At 41.6% G+C, this 24683-nt stretch overlaps 2 protein-coding genes across 2 annotated transcripts; both read right to left on the bottom strand.

The window, feature by feature from the left end:
* Nucleotides 1-7341: 7341 nt before the first annotated feature.
* On the bottom strand, nucleotides 7342-8283 carry LOC120719921 (extracellular calcium-sensing receptor-like). Its single transcript, XM_040009483.1, has one exon. The coding sequence runs from the start codon at nucleotides 8281-8283 to the stop codon at nucleotides 7342-7344; it is 942 nt and encodes a 313-aa protein (XP_039865417.1).
* A 9520-nt stretch (nucleotides 8284-17803) lies between these two features.
* Nucleotides 17804-22348, bottom strand: LOC120720067 (extracellular calcium-sensing receptor-like). Its single transcript, XM_040009690.1, has 9 exons — nucleotides 22179-22348; nucleotides 21608-21902; nucleotides 21350-21436; nucleotides 20848-21117; nucleotides 20433-20639; nucleotides 20072-20347; nucleotides 19465-19692; nucleotides 19246-19369; nucleotides 17804-19159 (listed from the first exon to the last, which is right to left on the bottom strand). Exons 1-9 carry the CDS (start codon nucleotides 22286-22288, stop codon nucleotides 18249-18251), a joined length of 2508 nt encoding a protein of 835 aa, XP_039865624.1. The 5' UTR covers nucleotides 22289-22348; the 3' UTR covers nucleotides 17804-18248.
* Between the last annotated feature and the right edge of the window lie 2335 nt (nucleotides 22349-24683).

Raw genomic sequence — 24683 nt, 5'->3', positions numbered from 1 at the left:
TAAGCACATGACAGCTTTCTGAATATTTGAGACCAGTCATTAGGTTTTATTGTTTGCCATTCCCTTTTATTGACTTACTGTGTTGTTTAATCTTGCACACCACCCATCAGTGAAGAAGGAGGTGTATACTTTTCATTTGAGATTGCTTTGTATCCAGGCAAACTCAGGGAACACTGTGAGTAAATTAGTCATCAGTAATAACTCACTGAAGAATTGTCAGAGTAGTTGTTCAGTATTCAGTAGTTGTTTCCGTGTGCATATCAAGTGACATAAAAGACAAATAGCAAAAATAACATATCATAATTCATGTACATCAAAGTTCATGTGTAATGTCTCAACAACATCATATTAAAAACTTCAGTCCATATTTGAGTTGAAAGAGAAAACAAAATTTTTGAGGGGATGATAAAAAACATAACAAAAACAAATCCGCATGAGCATGGGCGGGACGGGACATAAAGCTGCATAGGGCAAAAGGAAACTAGAAAACTTAGTGGATGGGGAAGATTGTCCTGAGTATAATTGAAGAACAGCCCAAGGGGACGGCCCAAATGAGAAACTAGACAGTGAAATTTTTCAGGGCTAATGCATGAATGCAAAACACGGGACAAGCAGATCTTCTGTATTCGAAGTGAAAGCCCACCATCTGAGTCCCGATGACCAAGCTATTTACCCTATCTCTAAGGGAGACCCAGGCACCATTTGAAGGAAACTCATTTCCACAGCTTATATCCACAACCTTTATTTGATCACTACCCAGAGTTCATGGCCATAGGTAAGGGATGTAATGTAAAATGACCTGTAAATTAAAAACTTGCTCAGCTCTCTCTTTACCGCAACAGACTGGTACAGTGTCTGTTCATTTTCCCCAAATCTGTGAATAAATCTCAGGCTCCACTTTCCCCAAACTTGTGAACAAAACTGTTGAGGGGACAACAAATTACTTATTTGATCACTACCAGAGTTCGTGGCCACAGTTGAATAGTTGTAATCTAAATTGACCTGTAAATTAAAAACTTAGCTCAGACTGTACAGTGCCTGTATCCATCAGTGAATCTCATGCTCCACTTTCCCCAAACTCGTGAACAAGACCCTAAGATATTTAAATTCCTTCAATTGGGGTAGTAATTTGTCCCAGATGGAGTTGGCATTCCACCTTTTCCGGCTGAGAACTATGGTCTCTGACTTGGGGGTGCTGATTCTCACACTTGGGCGCAAACCACTCCAATGCAAGTTGGAAGTCACCACCTGATTAAGCAAACAGTAACACATCATCTGCGAAAAGTAAAGATGAAATCTCGAGGCCATCATAGTGGAGAACATCCACGAGCCTGGACAGACCAAGATATTATGTCCACACTTGCTCACTTTCTCAAACATCCTTGAGAGGATAAAGAGCTTGTCCAGTTTCACAGCCTGGATGAAAACCTCATTGTTCCTCCTGAATCAGAGGTTCAACTAAGAGATAAACCCTGCAGTGTCCTTCACAGTGTCATGATCCCTCAGCTCAGCTCCATTCAAATGTGAAGAAAAAGGCCTAAAATCCAGCCTTTGTGGTAATGTAAGATAGTCCTGTCACAGAGTTTAATGCATGTGCTTTTGGTGATAGTTATTCCTTCTTTAATCAAATAAGGGATCTAATCAAAATATAATCAAGAAGAAATCCACACTCTATCCAGCTGTTTTTGTCTGAGTGTCAGGCTCGAGCATCCAAATTTTTTCAGAATACTCCCTGATTATATTTACAAAGCATCTGCTGTTGCCCAGCTTACTATGTGCTTCAACTGGACTTGTGTTGGATTAGTTCTAGCAAGATTGTTGTCTGGGGGCTTCCCCCCCCCCCCCCCCTGGTAGTGTCTGCCATGGCAAATTGGTCCTGGGTGAGGGACCAGACAAAGAGCGATTCAGAAGACGACTATGAGAAGACCATCGAGGGGACTGTTCACCCTACTCGAGATAGGGTTACCGGGTCCCTGCCCTGCAGCCAGGCCCGGGGAGGGTGCCCTAGGGTGAGCATCTGGTGGTCGGGCCTTAGTCCATGGGGTCTGGCTCGGGTGTGGGAGTAGTTCGGAGAGGCTATGGAAAAAGACTTTTGGACTGCCTCAAAGAGATTCTGGCAAACCGTCAGGAGACTCAGGATACACATACAAGGTCCTAAATTATCAGGCCGCATTTTATCTTAATGACCTTATAGTACCGAATCACTCCATTAGGGCACTTTGCTCTCGCACTGGAGGCTTATTTGTTGTTCCTAGAGTATTTAAAAATAGAATGGGAGGCAGAGCCTTCAGTTTTCAGGCCCCTCTTCTGTGGAACCAGCTTCCAGTTTGGATTTGGGAGATAGACACTATCTCTACTTTTAAGATTAGGCTTAAAACTTACCTTTTTTAAAAATCATATAGTTAAGGCTGGATCAGGTGACCCTGAATCCTCCCTTAGTTATGCTGCAATAGGTGTAGACTGCTGGGGGGTTTCCATGATGCATTGAGTACTTACTTTTCAGTCACTTTTCTCAATCAACATGTATTAATAGACCTCTCTACTGATTCAGTAAGAGTACTAGATGCTACAGTTCCTGATAATGCATTGCTTTAAATGGAGAGAATCTTGAGGGATGGCTGTTATGAGGAAAAGCAACCCAGACACTTTGCCAGCAGCACACATTGTTGTGTGCCTCAACTGTCGGTCTTTTACCCAAGCTAATCTGCTATTTTTTTCTTCTTAGGTTGGGTTTATGGATTAAAGATCTGATCTAAATTATCATATTAAAAATTGGGACACTTAGTCAGTGGTGGACCTTGGATTCATTGGGTATTTTGGTCATTATCCCTACACCCTCATCCAAGGAGCCCTGCCAGGGTTGGTCAGGCCCGGAGTGTGTCACTGGTTTATGTTAAATTGTTATTTCTCTTTTTCTTTCTACTGTTTATTTTCTTCTTTTAATTCACTGCAACTGAGAAATAATACTTACCTCTTTAGCATTTATGGAGCCACCATAAGTACTATGACCATAGCTACTGAACGACACAGGAAGTCATTCCTGCCCATGGCCATCTCCCTGTACAACTCCTCCATCTAATACACTGTAAACACTGCAATAGTTACACCCTTTTTGTGCATGCTCTTTTCTACTCTGTAATATTCATTTCAGTATTCTTGATATTTATTTATAAGCACCTCTGTAAATTCTTGATATTCATATTTGATTGATTTGTATATATTAGTATTATTATTATTAGTATTATTATATATTGCTATTTCTTAACCCTTTAAGACCTACCATAGAACCAAGTCTGCCAAAGCTTATCTTTATATTTTTACATGCTGTAGTGCCATTTTTGGGAACATTTCAAGTCGCTATACATCAATACAACCATTATAGCCCAAACTTTAATAATATGTATGCATTAAGTGCATAATAACTACACAAATTGCAAAAAAGTGCAATAAACTACAAAAAAATTGAAAATCGTTTTTCTTTTGTTTTTTACATATATTTCTAGTTAGAAAAATTTAAGAGGTTTATCCCTCAAAACTGTAAATACAAAAAAGTTGCACAAAATAGTTCGCGCTGACGTATATTCCAACGTAGGAAGTGTTATGAACAGCTGGTCAGATTGGCAAAGCGTGTTTCTGAAATATTATGTTTTTGTTGCTGTGCTTTTTATGCAATTTTTGCAAAGCTATATGTGGAAGGAAACTGTGACCTAGGACAAGCTGATGACATAAGATGTAAGTACAACTCCTCCGGTTTCATATGCAAAAAAATTATTGCGCTAGCTTACGTGGTTGCAGTTCTACAGGGATTTAAAAATAGTTGCGCAAAACGGAGTGTGCCCGCTCTGACTGGTTTTAAAGGGTTAAATTTGTAAAATCTGTAACATATTGTATTGTTTAAATAGTTTAGTCTGTTACTGTTACTGTCTTGGAGCAACTGCATCGGACATAATTGCCTTAGGGATTAATAAAATATTCTGATTCTTAGACCTAGACTTAGAGCATTTATTGTCATTGTGCAGTTTCTTGCACAGTGAAATTGGGTAGCTGGACCACAAAGGTGCGAAAGTAAAGAAAACAATATACAACAAGGGGGAAAAAAGCAATATATATGTATACATTTATGTGAGTAAATTATATACATGGTGTATGTGTAGAAACATTGAAACAGAAACATTGTGGGGCCATATACAAGGGCTGTTATATAATATAATAAATAAATAAATAAATAAATACACAAATAAATAAATAAGGGTGGAGGGGCTAAGGTCATTTAGGGTGGGGATGGTAATTCCACCGAGACCAAAAATATTGGACATACCAAAAATATTGCACATGGGTCAAAAATATTGCACATGGGTCAAAAATATTGCACAGAACAATGAAAGACTGAGATACTGAACATGGGATGGCAGCAACATAGTTGATCAATAGCAGAATGGTTGTATGGGAGAAGTGTGTTCACACTCTTAGTTTGCATTACGAGTTCTGACAGCCCACGGGAAGAAGCTGAAGATGATGTTGCAGGGGTGCATGGGGGTGCAGTCATTAGTGTAGATGGTGTGTAGGAGTGGACTCAGCACACATCCCTGTAGTGAGCCAGTGCTGAGTGACAGGGTGGATGATCTCTGGTTGCCAACCATGACTGATTGTGAACGGTCTGTGGGAAAGTTCCATACACATGTGGGGGGGGGAGGGGAGTCCAAGTTTACCAGCTTGGCTATAAGAATGTCTGGGATGATGGGGTATTGAAGGCCGAGCTGAAGTCAATGAAGAGCATCCTTACTGATGTCCCAGGATTCTCCAGGTGATGGAGAGCGGAGTGGAGGGCAGTGGAAATTGCATCGTCGGTGGACCTGTTTATCTCATAGGCAAACTGGTAGGGGTCGACGCTGGGTGCGAGGCAGTGCTTATGTGATTTAGGACCAGCTTCTTGAAGCAATTTGCAACCACTGGAGTCAGTGTGATGGCTTTGTAGTCACTGAGGCTACTGATGGTGTGGGATTTGGGGACTGGGACTATTGTTGCTGATTTCAGGCATTCAGGGACAGTGGCATGTGACAGGGAGAGGTTGAATAGTCTGGTGAACTGAGGAGGCAGCTGGACAGCGCAGGCTTTGAGTACTCTACCAGGTATTCCGTCAGGGCCAGCAGCTTTCCTTTGATTAACTGCGCTGAACACATTGCGAACCTGGTGTTCTTGGAGGCTAAATGTGTGAGGGCTGTGCTCAGAGGAGGCTGTGGGCAGGGCGGTGTGCATGGTGGGGGTGACTGCAGCTTTCTCGAAGCAGGCAAAGGAGTGGTTAAGTTCCTCTGCTAATGAGATGTCCATGTTATCTGTGTTTTTCCCATTGCACTTGTAATTGGTGATGTGTTTCAGGCCCTCTCATACCTTTCTGGAGTTGTTATCAGAGAGGTGATCTGATAGCTTGTTTGAGAAGTCCAGTTTTGCTGCTCTGATGCCTTTTTTAAGGTCTGCTCTTGCTCTGCTGTACATGTCCTGGCCCCCAGATTTGTATAGCGAGCTGCGTGCCTTTAACAATGCCTGAACCTTACTTGTCATCCAGAGTTTACGGTTAGGGTAGACCTTTTCCGTGGTGACAGTGTCCATGCAGTGCGTGATGTAACCCAGCACTGCGGATGTGTGAGTCTCTAGGCCATCATGTTCAAAGACACTCCACTCTGTGAGGGCAAAAGAGTCCTGCAATTGAGCACGAGCTTCCTCAGAAAAGGTGCTAATGGTTCTGATGGTGGGCTTTGTTCTTTTCCTGAGTGGTGTGTATGCCAGGCCGACGAGCAGAGAGAGGTGGTCGGACATACTCAGGTGGGGGAGGGGAAAAGATCTGAAGGCTTGCTTAATATTTGAGTAAACATGGTCCAAGGTGTTATTCCCTCTCGTAGGGCATTTCACATGTCGAACAAATTTAGGCACAGTTCTTAAGCATGCTTTGTTGAAATCCCCTGCAATGATACTCCCTCTGGATATTCCCATTGCTTTTTGGAGATTGTGTCGTGCAGGTAGGCAAGGGCTGAGCTAGCTTTAGCGTCTGGTGGTAAGTAGACTGCTGTTATTAGGACTGCAGGCAGTTCTCTGGGCAAGTAGAAGGGTCTGCACATGACAGACATTGCCTCTATGCCTGGGGAGCAGACTGTGGTGATGATCTTAGTGTTTGTGCACCAGTTGTTATGTGTGTAAATGCACAATCCTCCTCCTTGGCTTTTCCCCGCTGTAGTCTTTCTGTCACTGCGGTGCATTGTGTGACCTGATAGCTGCATTGAGGCGTCGGGGATTCCCTATCGTAGCCATGTCTCTGTGACAACCAGGACACAACAGTTGCATAGAAGTTGCTGTGCAGTGAGAAGTAGGTTCAGTTCGTCTATTTTTTTGATGACCAACCGTGCGTTGGTCAGGAAGATGCTCAGGAGCTGTAGTTTGAAAGGCTGCTTCTTTATCATAGCTAGCAGGCCCGACCGGCACTCCTGCTTTTGTTTGTGTTCCATCCGCCACCTGCATTCCTTGGCAGACCCAATAAGAATCCACAGAGCACCGAATTTTCTCACTATCTCCAGGAGTATGTTGTGCATCCTCTGATAATATCTGGTAATGGGGATATGGCTGTTGCATCGAATGTTGCATAATTCCAGATGGCGGTAGGTAAATTTGGCTTTACAGTAAGAAAAACAAAAGAAAAAGAAATGTGGAGAAAAGAAAAAGAAAAGCACCTAAGTGGAGAGCATAGAGCTGCTGCATCTGTGCGCGCCGCCATCTTGCACTACTCCCAGTTCTCAATGGGAGATAAACTCTCTGGATGACACGCTTCTTACAGTCTGTTTGGAGAGACCTTCTAGGTAACTGTTGGAGAGCCTTGTGTCTCTGGGAGCCTGGAATTGTCACTATAGTTAAGTATTGATTGTAGCACATTTTGAAATGGAAACAAACTGCACTGAAGAAAGTTGAGAGTTGAAAGTTGAGACCTGTATTAGTTGTTTTCTTGAAATGATCAGCATGGTTTTGATCACGATCAGTTCAAGACAGACCAAATATGCAAAAATATATATTAGAACTGCTAAATGAATTCAAGTTGAAAGCGTAGTTTATTAAAAGAGTTTCAATTATATTTAATTTCTGTAATAGGTAAATTTTACAGTGGAGTGTAACAAAGTCAATGCTTCTCTTTGAAAAGTCTGGTTGTTTTGTATGTAAACTGCATTTTAAAAGAACAACAAAAAAAACCCGACTAAATAACTGTCTTTAATATTTAACATTTGTTCATTTTAATTGTTTATTTAATTTTTGGTCAATAGAGTGCAAACAAATTTTTTTTTTTGACATAAACTGAAAATTTTATGACACAATCCCACGGCCCATAACAGCTTTCTTTGTGTTCATCTCTGGTCTCAACAGGATTATGTAACATTTGGGTCCAAACAGTGTGATCAAGAGTCCAAAACTTGAAGCAAGAATGGCAAATACCTCCACTGCATCTGCAAGATTTCCTGGTGAGCTAATATAAGCAGGAACAAAGGCCACCCACACAGCACAGAAGATCAGCATGCTGAATGTGATGAGCTTGGCCTCATTAAAACTATCAGGGAGATTCCTCACCAGGAATGCAATTAGAAAACTGAGGAAAGCCAGTATGCCAATATAGCCCAATAACACTGCAAAACCAACAGTGGACCCAACTGAACACTCATACACTATCTTGTCATTGTGGTATTGGGTGTTTTTATGTGGAGTTGGAGAGGAAGAGACAAGCCAGGTAGTGCAGATGGCTGCCTGAATAGATGTAAGAAACAGAACTGTACCTCTCTGCTGCATAGCACCAAACCACTTCATACTGGCTCCCCCTCCTGGCTTGGAGGCTTTGAACACAGCCAGAACAACCATGGTTTTTACCAGGATACATGAGACACACAGCACAAAGCTGATGCCAAATGCTGCATGCCTGAGCTGACACGTCCACATCCTGGGTCGTCCGATGAACAAAAGTGAACACAGGAAACACAACTTAAGTGACAACAATAGCTGGAAACTAAGTTCTGAATTGTTGGCACGTACTATAGGTGTTGTGCGATGGCAGATAAAGATCCCCAGAACAACAACACATGTAAATGTTCCCAGTAAGGAGATTGCTGTCAAACAAATACCCAAAGGGTCATGATAGGAGAGAAACTCTGTTTTCCTAAGAACACAGTGGTCACGCTGTGGGTTTGACCAAAAATCCTCTGGACAACTGGTGCACCCCAAGGAGTCTGACAAAGAAGGGTTGATGGTGAAATGCATCATATATTTCACAGAAATTAAATCAAATATGTCATACAGAAAGACAAAGACCTACTGCTCTTGTTAGTGATCTTTCCCTCAGAACAAGGGATGCAGTCAAAACAGCATTCAGGCTCTCTCTTCCTTCTCACCATGTGGGTACCAGGAGGACAGCTCTCACTGCATACTGATCGAGGTGGCTATTGGACATAAAAAATAAATATTTATTGCCAGCTACAATTCTATATACTGTAAATGTCATAAAAGGTAGTTGTCAAATAAAAACATATCTAACCATTTTGGATTCAAAGTTCCAGAAGATTTTGCCTTCATCAAGTGTGAGTTCTTCACCTTTTAAAGCTGTCCTTTTAACATCACCCACTTTCTGAATTTTAGTGCTTCCATCAGGGAGCCACAACGCATTAATAACATCATAAATTGGTACTATATCACCATTCTCGTCAAATGACACTTGATCGCCAAATGGAGTGGTGAAGTTCACTCTTTCCATGTAATAAACAAGCTGTTTGAAAGGAATGTATAATAAGTAAATTACTTTTTGCTCCAAAACTAATTATAGAACGAATGATTTATTCATAGATGGAGTATAAAATGATATCACATCTGCCATGGCTCCAGTAACTTTACAGTGCAAACAGTGGCAATTTTTCAGTTCAGTAATCAAATATAATATTATATCTATGGTACCTACATATATAAAGTCATTTATATCTAAGTCTCAATCAACCAAGGCACATTACTAATAATCCTGTATAGAAGTTAATGACCTCCATGACTTAAATAACTTAACTACTTTTGCTCACAAGTATGGCAAATCCCTTTTCAGAAATTCTGAAAGCATGCAAAAACAATGTGTTCAAAGGTGGAGTGTACAATGATAACACACCTGCCAAGGCTCCAGTGACTGCAAAGAGGCACAGCTGTTCCCACTGAAGGGCCCGCTTCCTGGCTTGCACCGCAGCATATCATCAAGGGAATATGCCAGTGCATAAACAGCTTTGTACACATTATACTCAGTTCGTAGGTTGGAAATGTCCAAGTACTCATTTTCCACATTTCCTAGATCTTCCTGTCCAGTGCATAGTGCACCTCCACCTTCCAGCCAGCCTGCTGGAGCTGGAGCAAATCTGCACTGAAATGTAAATTCCCAAAACTGATTCACCTGAAATATTTTGAAAAATGTTTATTACACATTATGAAAATATATAATTGTTGTGACACACACAGTAAAAATGTTCAAGTCTCACCAAGCTATTTCCGTAGCTAGTGTTGTGATGTAGATCAGGACGTATTTGCAACAGAAAATCCCTGAGCTCTGGTATCTCTCCTTGACGAATGGTGATACCAAGTATACCACCCAGGTATGGCATAAAGTGAGGTGTTTGGAGCACAACAGATTCTGTCAAGGCCACGCTGGCTATCCACTGCAGACCTGTCACATTTTGCCTTACTACCTGTGAATTAAATTAGACCAAATCTATGAAGTAATACTGAACCTCCAACTTCTTTACTGAAACAGTTTTTGATCTTTAAAATGAATTCTGAATTATTACATTTTTGTACTCATTTCTGTACTGACAATGATACGTAATACATGTTTTACACAATATAATTATGAAGACCTCTGTAACTACTAATCATTAAAGTGTTTTAAAGTGAAACCTCATCTATAAGGTGTATTATGCGACTAGGATGTTCAAAGACAATGACAACTCGAGCTGTAGAGGTCTTCATCACATCAACAATCCTCCGGAGTTCATCTGTGTCTTTGTCCCAGGGTAAAACCTCAGTGTAGGCCAGGCAACCTTCACCAGACACACTCAGCTCAGACTGAAAGAATCTGGCTGCATGAAGTCCATAATCATCATCACTGACAAGCAGACCTGCCCAAGTCCAGCCGAAATGTTTTAGAATCTGGATCATTGCACGTACCTAAGTGAATATAGATTAACGTGTAAGTGCACTAAAAAGAAAAGAAAAACTTTCGGCGTGTTATATTTTTTTTCATCATCCACAATACAGCATTTAAATATAATTGCAATTTAGCTTTATTCTTTGACACAATACAGAAACGAAATAGAGCACAATTCTCAAAACTAAGTATATTATTATTTCTAATATTTTCATATCTTTCTGTGTTCTTCTTTTACACAGATATTGAAACATACTTTTGCGTTTCCATTTTAATTTTGATGACAAATTTTCACCTGGAAAGCATCACTTGGGATCGTTCTAAAGAAGGATGGATACTTTTGACGGTCACTCAGGCAGGAACATGTGGCATAATAACTCACCTGTGAAAGATACAGACTGTATATTCGGGAGCTATCCATGTAGAGATATCTTAACTTTGTCATCATGACTGCATTATTAGTATTAGTTTTTTTTTCATAAAATGGTTTTACATTTTTAATTAAATCGACGTAATCCAATAAAACTGTTACATGGTCAAGCAGAAAACTTACCATAGGTACTCTGTACAAGCCTAAGACGTTGGAGATTGCAATAGAATTTGTAGAGGTCGAATCACCCACAACCCCTATGACTGGAGGATTTCCAACACATGTATCATCTACTACAATTTGATCCTCTTGACCACTGGCTAATGACAATGCTCCACGGAATCCAATTCCAAGTTCAAGGCAGTTATCATAAAGAGTGTATCCCAGAGTCACATTTGGTAGCAGGTTTGAGTTTCTGTTGATCTCATCAATAGCAAATGCCATGGTCTGTGCGGACTTAAATCCTAGGACATACACACTAAGACAAGAAAATTTTAATTACTAATATATATAATACAATACAGGTTTTAAATTATAAGGAAACGAGTGCCTTTTGAAAAAGTTGTAAAAGTAGAAATATTATAAACAATTAAGGATACTGAATAACAATTAAAGACATATATTAAGAAAAAAATGAAAAAGAAGATGCATTGTGTAGTTATTTCAGATACAAAATACATATTTATACTGGCACTAAGTTTGACAGTTTTTTTATTCTATTTTTTTCCTGCTTTTTCCCTGTCCTTGTTACCCATGGCAAGTAGGCTGTTGTGGCAGCGAGGTAAAAGACAGATCAGGAACACTTGAAAAGAAATGGACTTGAAACAGTCCACCCAGAACCACATCTCCAGTTTTGTGCATCTCATTTAGATGAAACTGTCCCTGCAGCTGACAGGACAAAGAAAACTGAGGAGTGGGTAGAATAGAAAAAACATAGGAACACAGCAAAACAACCACGACTAAATTGTTTCGCAAAGATGAGCACATGACAGCTTTCTGAATTGTTGAGATCAGTCATTAGGTTTTATTGTTTGCCATTCCCTTTTATTGACTTACTGTGTTTTTAATCTTGCACACCACCCATCAGGGAAGAAGGAGGTGTATACTTTTCATTTGAGATTGCTTTGTATCCAGGCAAACTCAGGGAACACTGTGAGTAAATTAGTCATCAGTAATAACTCACTGAAGAATTGTCAGAGTAAACAGGTGTTTCTGTGTGCATATCAAGTGTCACAAAAGAAAAATAGCAAAAATAACATAACATTATTCATGTACAGCAAAGTTAACGTGGAATGTACAACAGCATCATATTAAAAGCTCCAGTCCGTATTTGATTTAAAAGAGAGGGACAACAACTTACTTATTTGATCACTACCCAGAGTTCGTGGCCACAGTTGAATAGTTGTAATCTAAATCTAAGTTGTAATCTAAATTGACCTGTAAATTAAAAACTTAGCTCAGACTGTACAGTGCCTGTATCATTGCACGTTTCCCAAATCCATCAGTGAATCTCATGCTCCACTTTCCCCAAACTCGTGAACAAGACCCTAAGACATTTAAATCCCTTCAATTGGGGTAGTAATTTGTCTCAGATGGAGTTGGCATTCCGCCTTTTCCGGCTGAGAACTATGGTCTCTGACTTGGGGGTGCTGATTTTCACACTTGGCTGCAAACCACTCCAATGCAAGTTGGAAGTCACCATCTGTTACAGACTTTGTTACAGACTAGGGTTGTTAATCTATTTCTCTCACCAGCCATGGCAGGTGCGCCATCCGTAATAATAATATTATTAATATTAATAATAATAGTGACTTTATTCCATGGTAGTTTTATGTCATCTACAGCGGAACAAACAGCTGCAAATAAATCTGTTCCTCTTTTTTGGTCCTTAAGGCTCTGGAGGTCAAGTAGCTCTTCACTCATGTTCATTTTATTGTCCACTCTTCCAAAAACAATCAGTAATTGAGCGTTGTCAGATGCATCTGTGCTTTCGTCGCAAGCTATCGAAAAAAAGTCAAAATCCACTCCTTTTGCATCCAACTATTAACTCTTAATATTAGATGAAACTTCTTCAGTTCTTTGTACCACAGTGTTACGAGCAGTGTTGGGCAAGTTACTTTGAAAAAGTAATTAATTATAGTTACTAGTTACTTCTTCAAAAAAGTAAGTGAGTTAGTAACTGAGTTAAAAGATTCTAAAAGTAATTAATTACTTGAAAAGTAACTATTGCGTTACTTTTAAAAAAATGTTTAACCCTCTGGGTTCCAGGGTATAATTGGCCATTTTAGACTACTTTTGATGTTTCCTCTACATTTCACCTTTAAATACTATTTACTTTGCCTTGTTTGGTATCATCCTTTTCAGCACAACCTCACATTTCTGAATTTACAGTTATGTTTTGATTTTGACATACTGTATTAACACAATTAATCTAAAATCAGAGAAAAAACATAAAGTATGAGTAGAAAAAGTTGTATTTTTTACTGTAACAACTACAAACATGTTTATTGAATCATATTTCATATCTTTAAATGCAAATATAAATTGTCAATTTTAAAACCATATGCACAAGTTTTGCAAACAACTCCTCCTCCTCCTCGCGCTAACGCCCTGGCTTCGAGCATGGGGAGAGCGAGCGCTTTGCCCAGTCGCTCGAGGAAGAGCCGTCGTTTGTTGAGCTTGCCCGCCATCCAGTCAGGGTGAATTTCCCTCCAAAACACGAACGCGTTGTAGGCCGCGACGTCGACCACCTGCAGGTCTTTCTCCTGTAGCTGTACGTGCTCACGACCTTGTCCAGGTTGTCGACGCCTCCCTTGGTGCGGTTGTAATGCAGCACCAAGGGCGGTTTTCCGCTGCCGCCCCTGGTTCTGCTGCTGTTGCTGCTGATGCGACGGCTAGGCCGGGGCTCGGGGCCGGAGTGGTGGTGGTGTTGGTAGCGAGGAGCCGTGGTGAGGAGCAGCACGTTCTTGTTCTTCTTGGCCACGTAGGAGAGGATGATCGTGTCGGGCCTTCTTCCTCCTCCTCCTCGTCCCACGGAGCCGCCAAGTACTACGGATTCGACGGAGCCCACGGCCCTGCCCTTGACGCAGCGCAGCTCTCTGGGGATCTCGGGTCTGTTTGATCGCAGAGTGCCCAGCATGGTGTGGCCTCTTTCGCGATGGAGCCTGTCGGCGAGCTCGCGCGAGGTGAAAAAGTTGTCGCACGTGACGTTGCGTCCCGGCGTCAATCCCTCGGTGAGGTCCATGACCACTCGAGTGGCCAGGTGCTTTTCGGGAGGGCCGCGCTTGTCTGGCTTGCCGGGCTTGCTGGTGTAGACTTGCATCTTCCACGCGTAGCTGGAACACGCGTCGCATGCCACCCATATCTTGATCCCGTACCTGGCCGGTTTGCTGGGCATGTACTGTCTGAACAGACACCTTTCTGATGGCGAGGGAGAGAGGGAGAGAGAGAGAGAGACGTAAGTTTGAAAGAGAACACACTTGCAAGCGTGGAAGATAAAGTCACATAAAAGCACAAACGCAGAACCCAACAACAACAATACCAGACGAGAGGGCGAGGGAGAGTGGGAGAGAGAGGGAGAGAGACGTGAGTTTGACAGAGAATACACGTGCAAGCGTAGAAGATAAGGTCACGTAAAAGCACAAATGCAGAACCCGACAACGACAATAGCAGAAAGCTAGTGTTGTTGTCGTTCCCGCTCCTCTTCCTCCTCTCATCCGCACGCAACACATGCGCACACCACGTACCTCTGAACGGCACTGGTCTCTCGTCGACGGTGACCTCCGGTCCCGGGCGGTACATGGTGGGCAACCTCGCGCACCACTCGTCCCACACGGCTTTGATGGGGGCCAGTTTGTCGTAGCTATCGCCGCCGCGGCTGCCTCGCCTGGCTCGTCTGGTCGGCATCGTGGCTCTGAACACGGACCTGCCGCTCTCGGCGTCCCACAGGCTCTCGCAGGCCTCTCCCCGGGACCTGTACACGCTGGCGAGCACGAGCAGCCCGACGTAGGCTCGGAACTCGACGCGGCCCATGGGTTTCAATCCGTCGATGGCGGGCCTGCGCCTGTCCGCTTCCAGGTTGGTCATGGCGATCACCGAGTCCTCTATCTCTGGCGGGAAGTAGGCCATGAACGAGGAGGCCTCGTCTCGCGCCGCAGCCACGGCTTCTTCGGTGGGGCATCGTCCTCGCGGGTCGAGGTCATCGTTGTCGTCGCCGTTGTCATCGTCGCCGTTGTCGTCGTCGCCGTTGTCGTCGTCTTCTTCCCCCTCTTTGTCGTCTTCTTCGTCGTCTTCTTCTTCTTCTTCATTGTCATCGTCGTCATAATCGTCGGCTACATCTGTGTCGCGAGTTTCACCGACATCGCCATGCCCGCGATCGCGCCCAAGATCATCAACGCCACCTGAAGCACGGCCGGCGTCCTCTCGCCAAAGCTCCGAAACCCCCCGCCCGCAGTCGACGTCTTCTTTGTCTTCTTTGTCTTCTTTGTCTGCTGCTTCTTCTTCTTCTGTGTCTTCGTCTTCTCCTCTGCCTTTCGGCTCGCCTTGCGAGCCATCAGCCTGGCATAATTGCAACCGAATTTCTTGGCCGTGCTCGCGTAGGCTGCGCACACCGCCCGGGAACCCATGGTCCGCTACCTCGTCGTTTTCGCTCTCCTGCTCCTCCGAGCAGCGCTCCTCCTCTGCGAGCGTTCGGGCTGTCGAGTCGTTATCCTCCTCGGCCTCTTCCTCTTCTTCCTCCTCCTCCTCCGAGTTCTCCTGTTGTTGTTGCTGTTGTTGTTGCCGCTGTTGCTGCTGCTGCTGCTCTTGGTCTTCTTCGACCCCTAGCCCTCGATAGCGAAACGTGGCCGGTCGCAACAACGGAGCGACCGTAGCCCACCCCGCGTACGCCAAATGCGCTGGTGATGGTGATGGTGAGCGGGAGGAGGAGGACGACGATGACACCGCCGGCGAAAGCGGTCCACCTGTACTGACCTTAGTGCGCTTTGGCTCCCACGGTCTAGTGCGTGACATTGTCTTCTTCATCTTCTTCTTTCTCGTGGCACCTTGTTGTTGTTGTTGTACAGCACGCGCCCGGACACCGCCTCTGTAACCAAACCCCAACACGCTTAGTACCCGCCATCCACGCTCTTATCATCTCACCGCGCGACACGCTGTGCTTTCGCCGGGGTGTTTCTCGACCCCCCCCCCCCCTCTCCCTCCCATCCCCTCGGGGGATTTCGCGACCCCCGCCTTTCCCTACTCCCTCTCTCTCTCTCTCTCTCCCTCCCATCCCCTCGGGGGATCTCGTGACCCCCGCCTTTCCCTACTCCCTCTCTCTCTCTCTCTCTCTCCCTCCCATCCCCTCGGGGTATCTCGTGACCCCAACCTCCTCCCTCCCTCCGCGGGGGACCCGCATTCCCCGACCCCGCCGCTCTCCCCCTGGCGGGTGCATCAGGGTTAAGGTGTTCTTTATGGAGGGTGTCAATTATGGTTTTTTTTCCCACAACTGTCAGGACAGCAGTCATGTCCATCCTGTGAGTCCTCCTGAATTAGAAAGACCATTTAGAGGCTCAGGAACCCTTTGCAGATGATTTGAATTAATTAGCTCATAGTAGAGTGGCACTTTAAGTCTAAAATATTTAACCTTTTCACAATATTCTGGTTTTGAAGTTGGGTTTTTCTTAAGTTCCAAATCATAATCATCATAATTACTAAATGGGCTAAAAATGTCTAGTTTGGCATATAATGAGTATTTAATATCGGTTTTACTTTTTAAGTTGAATTACTGAAATAATAAGAATAATAAGAATAATAATAATAATGATGGATTGCATTTATATAGCGCTTTTCGAGGCCCTCAAAGCGCTTTACAATTACACTATTCATTCACTCTCACATTCACACACTGGTGGAGGCAGCTACAGTTGTAGCCACAGCTGCCCTGGGGCAGACTGACAATAAATCAACTTTTGCACAACATTCAAATTTGTTACACCTTTAAATATCAGGCAAAATGAAATGTTATATTTACCTTCCTTTTCGATATATGGACCACCAGGACTCAATTCGCTGCTTATTCGTTGATGAACCAAACATGTGACTGGACTCTCCGCTGAAGTGGTCATCATGATGGTGACGTAGTGCGCACTGAACTGCAGCCATAATGCCGTTTTCTGTCCCACAGTCAGTTCTCAGTCTCATCGGTACAACACCAAGGCTCCCAACACATGACAAGTAATAGTAAGCTATGACCACTGGATTATTATTGGTTGGTCCATATTCTAGCCACAAAACCTTGTGTGAAAATCCATCAATGCACCCTGAATTGGCCAAACCGAATGGTTTGAGCTTGTCATAACCATCAGCATGCCACATGTAGTTGGGTCCCAGCGAATGATAGGTTCTCCTAATGAATCTTCTGCGTGTTCTCATCTGGCATCCATGAGGATTAAGCTCCCGGAGTATTTTCATCACATCATCCCTCTTCACTTTAAGATGATGCTTTTGTTTAAGTACCTGCCACATTGTTCGATACCCAAACAATCGCCCAGGTCCTTGAAGCTCCGCTCTGATTGCGTTAATGATCGTTGTTCTGGAGAAAATGTTTTCTTCGGTAAAGTCCAGCATTATTGAGTTTACTTTTAAGACTCCTTAAACTCATCTTTACACCATGCAAACTTAACATCATGTCCACGATTACACTATATGAGTGACCTTCGTTGAAATATTTAATGCAGTACTGTAGGTTGTCTGACCCTTCTGCCTGGTTTGTGTCCCGCAAAAGCTCCAGAGACCTTCAACAGGAAGCACAAAAAGGAGTGAAGAGGCTGAAGCTAACGCCACAAAACGGGCAAAACATTTTCCGGTTCTCTATGTAGTGCAGCGAGCACTGTCAGGGTAATACGGAAGCGCTGTGAGGAGTGAGTTTCTCGACGTTTGTTGACATCCCGAATCCCTTTTCTGAGCTACAAATATGGAGTAAACCTAATCGTTGTGCCACTTCCAGTATTTCAGACAATCCCTTTCCGTCAAGGATTTTTAATTTGTTGCGTTTTTTTAATTTGTTGTGGATTTTTAATTTGTTGTGGACTTTTAATTTGTTGCGTTTTTTTTTAATTTGTTGTGGATTTTTAATTTGTTGTGGATTTTTAATTTGTTGCAGTTTTTCAATTTGTTGTGGATTTTTAATTTGTTGCAGTTTTTCAGTTTGTTGTGGATTTTTAATTTGTTGCGTTTTTTTAAATTTGTTGCGTTTTTTTAATTTGTTGTGAATTTTTAATTTGTTGCGTCTTTTTAATTTGTTGTGGATTTTACCTTTGTTGCGGTTTCTTAATTTGTTGCGTTTTTTTTTTAATTTGTTGCCGTTTTTAATTTGTTGCAGATTCTTAATTTCTTGTGCTTTGCACCGCCCAGCCACCGTACAATCAGCCCAAATAGCAAAGAGAAATTAAAAATGCATGCCATGAAAGAGTTTGGGTCTTAGGAGGTTAATAGGTTAATTTTACAGGGGAGTGTAACAAAGTCAAGGCTTCTCTTTGAAAAGTCTGGTTGTTTTGTATGTAAACTGCATTTTAAAAGAACAGCAACAAAAAAACGACTAAATAACTGTCTTTAATATTTAGCATTTGTTAATTGTATTTTGTTTATTTAATTTTTGACCTAAACTGTGCAAAAAAAAAATCCTTTTGACATAAACTGAACATTTTATGACACAATGCCACGACCCATAACAGCTTTCTTTGTGTTCATCTCTGGTCTCAACAGGATTATGTAACATTTGGGTCCAAACAGTGTGATCAAGAGTCCAAAACTTGAAGCAAGAATGGCAAACACCTCCACTGCATCTGCAAGATTTCCTGGTGAGCTGATATAAGCAGGAACAAAGGCCACCCACACAGCACAGAAGATCAGCATGCTGAATGTGATGAGCTTGGCCTCATTAAAACTATCAGGGAGATTCCTCACCAGGAATGCAATTAAAAAACTGAGGACAGCCAGCACACCAATATAACCCAATAACACTGCAAAACCAACAGTGGACCCAACTGCACACTCATAAATGATCTTATCATTGTGGTATTGGGTGTTTTTATGTGGAGCTGGAGAGGAAGAGACAAGCCAGGTAGTGCAAATGGCTGCCTGAATAGATGTAAGAAACAGAACTGTTCCTCTCTGCTGCATAGCACCAAACCACTTCAGACTGGCTCCCCCTCCTGGCTTGGAGGCTTTGAACACAGCCAGAACAACCATGGTTTTTACCAGGATGCATGAGACACACAGCACAAAGCTGATGCCAAACGCTGCATGCCTGAGTTGGCATGTCCACATCCTGGGTCGTCCAATGAACAAAAGTGAACACAGGAAACACAACTTAAGTGACAACAATAGCTGGAAACTAAGTTCTGAATTGTTGGCACGTACTATAGGTGTTGTGCGATGGTAGATAAAGATCCCCAGAACAACAACACATGTAAATGTTCCCAGTAAGGAGGTTGTTGTCAAACAAATACCCAAAGGGTCATGATAGGAGAGAAACTCTGTCTTCTTAGGAACACATTGGTCACGCTGTGGGTTTGACCAAAAATCCTCTGGACAACTGGTGCACCCCAAGGAGTCTGACAAAAAGGGGTTGATGGTGAGATGCATCATATATTTCACAGAAATTAAATCAAATATGTCATAAAGAAAGACAAAGACCTACTGCTCTTGTTAGTGATCTTTCCCTCAGAACAAGGGATGCAGTCAAAACAGCATTCAGGCTCTCTCTTCCTTCTCACCATGTGGGTACCAGGAGGACAACTCTCGCTGCATACTGATCGAGGTGGCTATTGGATATAAAAAATAAATATTTATTGCCAGCTACAATTCTATATACTGTAAATGTCATAAAAGGTAGTTGTCAAATAAAAACATATCTAACCATTTTGGATTCAAAGTTCCAGAAGATTTTGCCTTCATCAAGTATGAGTTCTTCACCTTTTAAAGCTGTCCTTTTAACTTCACCCACTTTCTGAATTTTAGTGCTTCCATCAGGGAGCCACAACGCATTAATAACATCATAAATTGGTACCACATCACCATTCTCGTCAAATGACACTTGATCGCCAAATGGAGTGGTGAAGTTCACTCTTTCCATGTAATAAACAAGCTGTTTGAAAGGAATGTATAATAAGTAAATTACTTTTTGCTCCGAAACTAATTATAGAACGAATGATTTATTCATAGATGGAGTATAAAATGATATCACATCTGCCATGGCTCCAGTAACTTTACAGTGCAAACAGTGGCAATTTTTCAGTTCAGTAATCAAATATAATATTATAACTATGGTACCTACATATATAAAGTCATTTTTATCTAAGCCTCAATCAACCAAGGCACATTACTAATAATCCTGTATAGAAGTTAATGACCTCCATGACTTAAATAACTACTTTTGCTCACAAGTATGGCAAATCCCTTTTCAGAAATTCTGAAAGCATGCAAAAACAATGTGTTCAAAGGTGGAGTGTACAATGATAACACACCTGCCAAGGCTCCAGTGACTGCAAAGAGGCACAGCTGTTCCCACTGAAGGGCCCGCTTCCTGGCTTGCACCGCAGCATGTCATCAAGGGAATATGCCAGTGCATAAACAGCTTTGTACACATTATACTCAGTTCGTAGGTTGGAAATGTCCAAGTACTCATTGTCCACATTTCCTAGATTTTCCTGTCCAGTGCATAGTGCACCTCCACCTTCCAGCCAGCCTGCTGGAGCTGGAGCAAATCTGCACTGAAATGTAAATTCCCAAAACTGATTCACCTGAAATATTTTGAAAAATGTTTATTACACATTATGAAAATATATAATTGTTGTGGCACACACAGTAAAAATGTTCAAGTCTCACCAAGCTATTTCCGTAGCTAGTGTTGTGATGTAGATCAGGACGTATTTGCAACAGAAAGTCCCTGAGCTCTGGTATCTCTCCTTGACGAATGGTGATACCAAGTATACCACCCAGGTATGGCATAAAGTGAGGTGTTTGGAGCACAACAGATTCTGTCAAGGCCACGCTGGCTATCCACTGTAGACCTGTCACATTTTGCCTTACTACCTGTGAATTAAATTAGACCAAATCTATGAAGTAATACTGAACCTCCAACTTCTTTACTGAAACAGTTTTTGATCTTTAAAATGAATTCTGAATTATTACATTTTTGTACTCATTTCTGTACTCACAATGATATGTAATACATGTTTTACACAATATAATTATGAAGACCTCTGTAACTACTAATCATTAAAGTGTTTTAAAGTGAAACCTCATCTATAAGGTGTATTATGCGACTAGGATGTTCAAAGACAATGACAACTCGAGCTGTAGAGGTCTTCATCAAATCAACAATCCTCCGGAGTTCATCTGTGTCTTTGTCCCAGGGTAAAACCTCAGTGTAGGCCAGGCAACCTTCACCAGACACACTCAGCTCAGACTGAAAGGATCTGGCTGCATGAAGTCCATAATCATCATCAGTGACAAGCAGACCTGCCCAAGTCCAGCCGAAATGTTTTAGAATCTGGATCATTGCACATACCTAAGTGAATACAGATTAAATTGTAAGGGCATTAAAAAGAAGAAAAAACTTTAAATATAATTGCAATTTAGCTTTATTCTTTGACACAATACAGAAACGAAATAGAGCACAATTCTCAAAACTAAGTATATTATTATTTCTAATATTTTCACATCTTTCTGTGTTCTTCTTTTACACAGATATTGAAACATACTTTTGCGTTTCCATTTTAATTTTGATGACAAATTTTCACCTGGAAAGTATCACTTGGGATCGTTCTAAAGAAGGATGGATACTTTTGACGGTCACTCAGGCAGGAACATGTGGCATAATAACTCACCTGTGAAAGATACAGACTGTATATTCGAGAGCTATCCACGTAGAGATATCTTAACTTTGTCATCATGACTGCATTATTAGTATTAGTTTTTTTTTCATAAAATGGTTTTACATTTTCAATTAAATCAACGTAATCCAATAAAACTGTTACATGGTCAAGTAGAAAACTTACCATAGGTACTCTGTACAAGCCTAAGACGTTGGAGATTGCAATAGAATTTGTAGAGGTATAATCACCCACAATCCCTACGACTGGAGGATTTCCAACACATGTATCATCTACTACAATTTGATCCTCTTGACCACTGGCTAATGACAATGCTCCACGGAATCCAATTCCAAGTTCAAGGCAGTTATCATAAAGAGTGTATCCCAGAGTCACATTTGGTAGCAGGTTTGAGTTTCTGTTGATCTCATCAATAGCAAATGCCATGGTCTGTGCGGACTTAAAACCTAGGACATACATACTAAGACAAGAAAAATGTAATTACTAATATATATAATACAACACAGGTTTTAAATTATAAGGAAACGAGTGCCTTTTGAAAATGTTGCAAAAGTAGAAATATTATAAACAATTAAGGATACTGAATAACAATTAAAGACATATATCAAAGGGAAAAAAATGAAAAAGAAGATGCATTGTGTAGTTATTTCAGATACAAAATACATATTTATACTGGCACTAAGTTTGACAGTTTTTTTATTCTATTTTTTTCCTGCTTTTTCCCTGTCCTTGTTACCCATGGCAAGTAGGCTGTTGTGGCAGCGAGGTAAAAGACAGATCAGGAACACTTGAAAAGAAATGGACTTGAAACAGTCCACCCAGAACCACATCTCCAGTTTTGTGCATCTCATTTAGATGAAACTGTCCCTGCAGCTGACAGGACAAAGAAAACTGAGGAGTGGGTAGAATAGAAAAAACATAGGAACACAGCAAAACAACCACGACTAAATTGTTTCGCAAAGATGAGCACATGACAGCTTTCTGAATTGTTGAGATCAGTCATTAGGTTTTATTGTTTGCCATTCCCTTTTATTGACTTACTGTGTTGTTTAATCTTGCACACCACCCATCAGGGAAGAAGGAGGTGTATACTTTTCATTTGAGATTGCTTTGTATCCAGGCAAACTCAGGGAACACTGTGAGTAAATTAGTCATCAGTAATAATTCACTGAAGAATTGTCAGAGTAGCAGGTGTTTCTGTGTGCATATCAAGTGACACAAAAGAAGAATAGCAAAAATAACATAACATTATTCATGTACAGTAAAGTTAACGTGGAATGTACAACAACATCATATTAAAGAGTTTCAGTCCATATTTGATTAAAAAGAGAGGGACAACAACTTACTTATTTGATCACTACCCAGAGTTCGTGGCCACAGTTGAATAGTTGTAATCTGAATTGACCTGTAAATTAAAAACTTAGCTCAGACTGTACAGTGCCTGTATCATTGCTCATGTTTCCCAAATCCGTCAGTGAATCTCATGCTCCACTTTCCCCAAACTCGTGAACAAGACCCTAAGACAGTTAAATCCCTTCAATTGGGTTAGTAATTTGTCCCAGATGGAGTTGGCATTCCACCTTTTCCGGCTGAGAATTATGGTCTCTGACTTGGGGGTGCTGATTTTCACACTTGGCCGCAAACCACTCCAATGCAAGTTGGAAGTCACCACCTGATTAAGCAAACAGTAACACATCATCTGCAAAAAGTAAAGATGAAATCTTGAGGCCATCATAGTGGAGAACATCCACGAGCCTGGACAGACCAAGATATTATGTCCACGCTTGCCCACTTTCTCAAACATCCTTGAGAGGATAAAGAGCTTGTTTAGTTCCACAGCCTGGATGAAAACCTCATTGTTCAATCAGAGGTTCAACTAACAGATAGACCCTCCAGTATGCTGGTACAGACTTTCCCAGTGTCATGATCCCTCAGATTAGTTTCATCCACACATGAAGCAAAAGGCCTAAAATCCAGCCTTTGTGGGTGTAATTTAACACAGTCCCCTGACAGAGTTTAATGCAGGGATGTCCAAACTTTTTGCAAAGAGGGCCAGATTTGGGAAGGTGAGAATGTGTGGGGGCCAACCATTCAGCCTGAAATATTTTGAATCATTAACATTAAATACAAATGAATGACTTTATATTTTTTTTCTTTTTTCACACACAAATTTTATTATAAATTTTTTATTATGAATTATTTATTATTAAATGTTTTTACCAAAATAATGTATTCGAAAAACACAAAATGAAGAAAAATTTAACATCTAGATTCAAAACATGCGAACAGGAAAAAAACATTAAGAGTTAACTTTTTCAAAAGTGCAAAACATTGTGGGCCATATAAATCTGTACATCACTCGTTCTTTAGTTGTCTTGTTTTGTTTTATTGACCATCATTTTGACCACTTTTTTTTACCATCATGGGTTTTTTTTTGACTTTGTTACAGACTAGGGTTGTTAATCTATTTCTCTCACCAGCCATGGCAGGTGCGCCATCCGTAATAATACCAGTGACTTTATTCCATGGTAGTTTCATGTCATCTACAGCGGAACAAACAGCAGCAAATAAATCTGTTCCTCTTTTTTGGTCCTTAAGGCTCTGGAGGTCAAGGAGCCTCATTCTTCCGACACACAACACAAAACTATCCACAATACTACACACTAACTACACAAGACAACACATTAACTACACACTCCAAAGATGCTAAATGTCACAAATCTCTCACATCTCAAAACTCGCTCTCTCTTGCCGTCACTCCTAAAACTTCCCCCTCTTCCTAAACGACCAAATGTCATGTTGCCATATCATTTTTTGATTGGTCGACATGGTGCATTTTTCCACCAACACGAACAGGCTGTTTTTTGTTTTATTTTTTAAATTTTTTGGTCATAAGCAGAGAGTGCTTGCCAGCGCTGTCCTTAGACATTAAACGTGGCGAAACTATTCAGGAAAAAACTCCGCATATGTATTGTTTATCATGACTGTGATTTTATGTGGCCTATCAGCACAATTTAAAAGCTGGTAAATATCACCTTGTTGTTTTGTAATCTTAAAGTGGTCATGTGATTGGCTTAGCATGACTACTTTATTCTTCCTCAGTCAAACAGCAGCACTCATGCGATTGTTTTGCCCCCTTAGCTCCAGATGTTGTGCCAAAAAGTGATCATCTGCTAGAAAATGATTGCTGTCCACGGGAGCGCGCGCAGCTGCTTAAAGCTGTAGCGCCCAGATTACTTAC

This window comes from Simochromis diagramma, unplaced genomic scaffold (genome assembly GCF_900408965.1).
Source record: "Simochromis diagramma unplaced genomic scaffold, fSimDia1.1 OVJJ01000344.1, whole genome shotgun sequence".
In the NCBI taxonomy this organism is placed as follows: Eukaryota; Metazoa; Chordata; class Actinopteri; order Cichliformes; family Cichlidae; genus Simochromis; species Simochromis diagramma.
Note: the sequence above shows the minus strand (reverse complement) of the source record. Positions and strands in the feature narration are given on the sequence as shown.

Coding starts and splice junctions, on each gene's coding strand:
- LOC120719921 (XM_040009483.1), bottom strand. CDS start 8,283: ATGCATTTCACCATCAACCCTTCTTTGTCAGACTCCTTGGGGTGCACC.
- LOC120720067 (XM_040009690.1), bottom strand. CDS start 22,288: ATGCACAAAACTGGAGATGTGGTTCTGGGTGGACTGTTTCAAGTCCAT. Junction 21,903..22,178: donor CAACAGCCTACTTGCCATGG/GTAACAAGGACA, acceptor TTCTTGTCTTAG/TATGTATGTCCTAGGTTTTA. Junction 20,348..20,432: donor CTAGCTACGGAAATAGCTTG/GTGAGACTTGAA, acceptor AAAATATTTCAG/GTGAATCAGTTTTGGGAATT.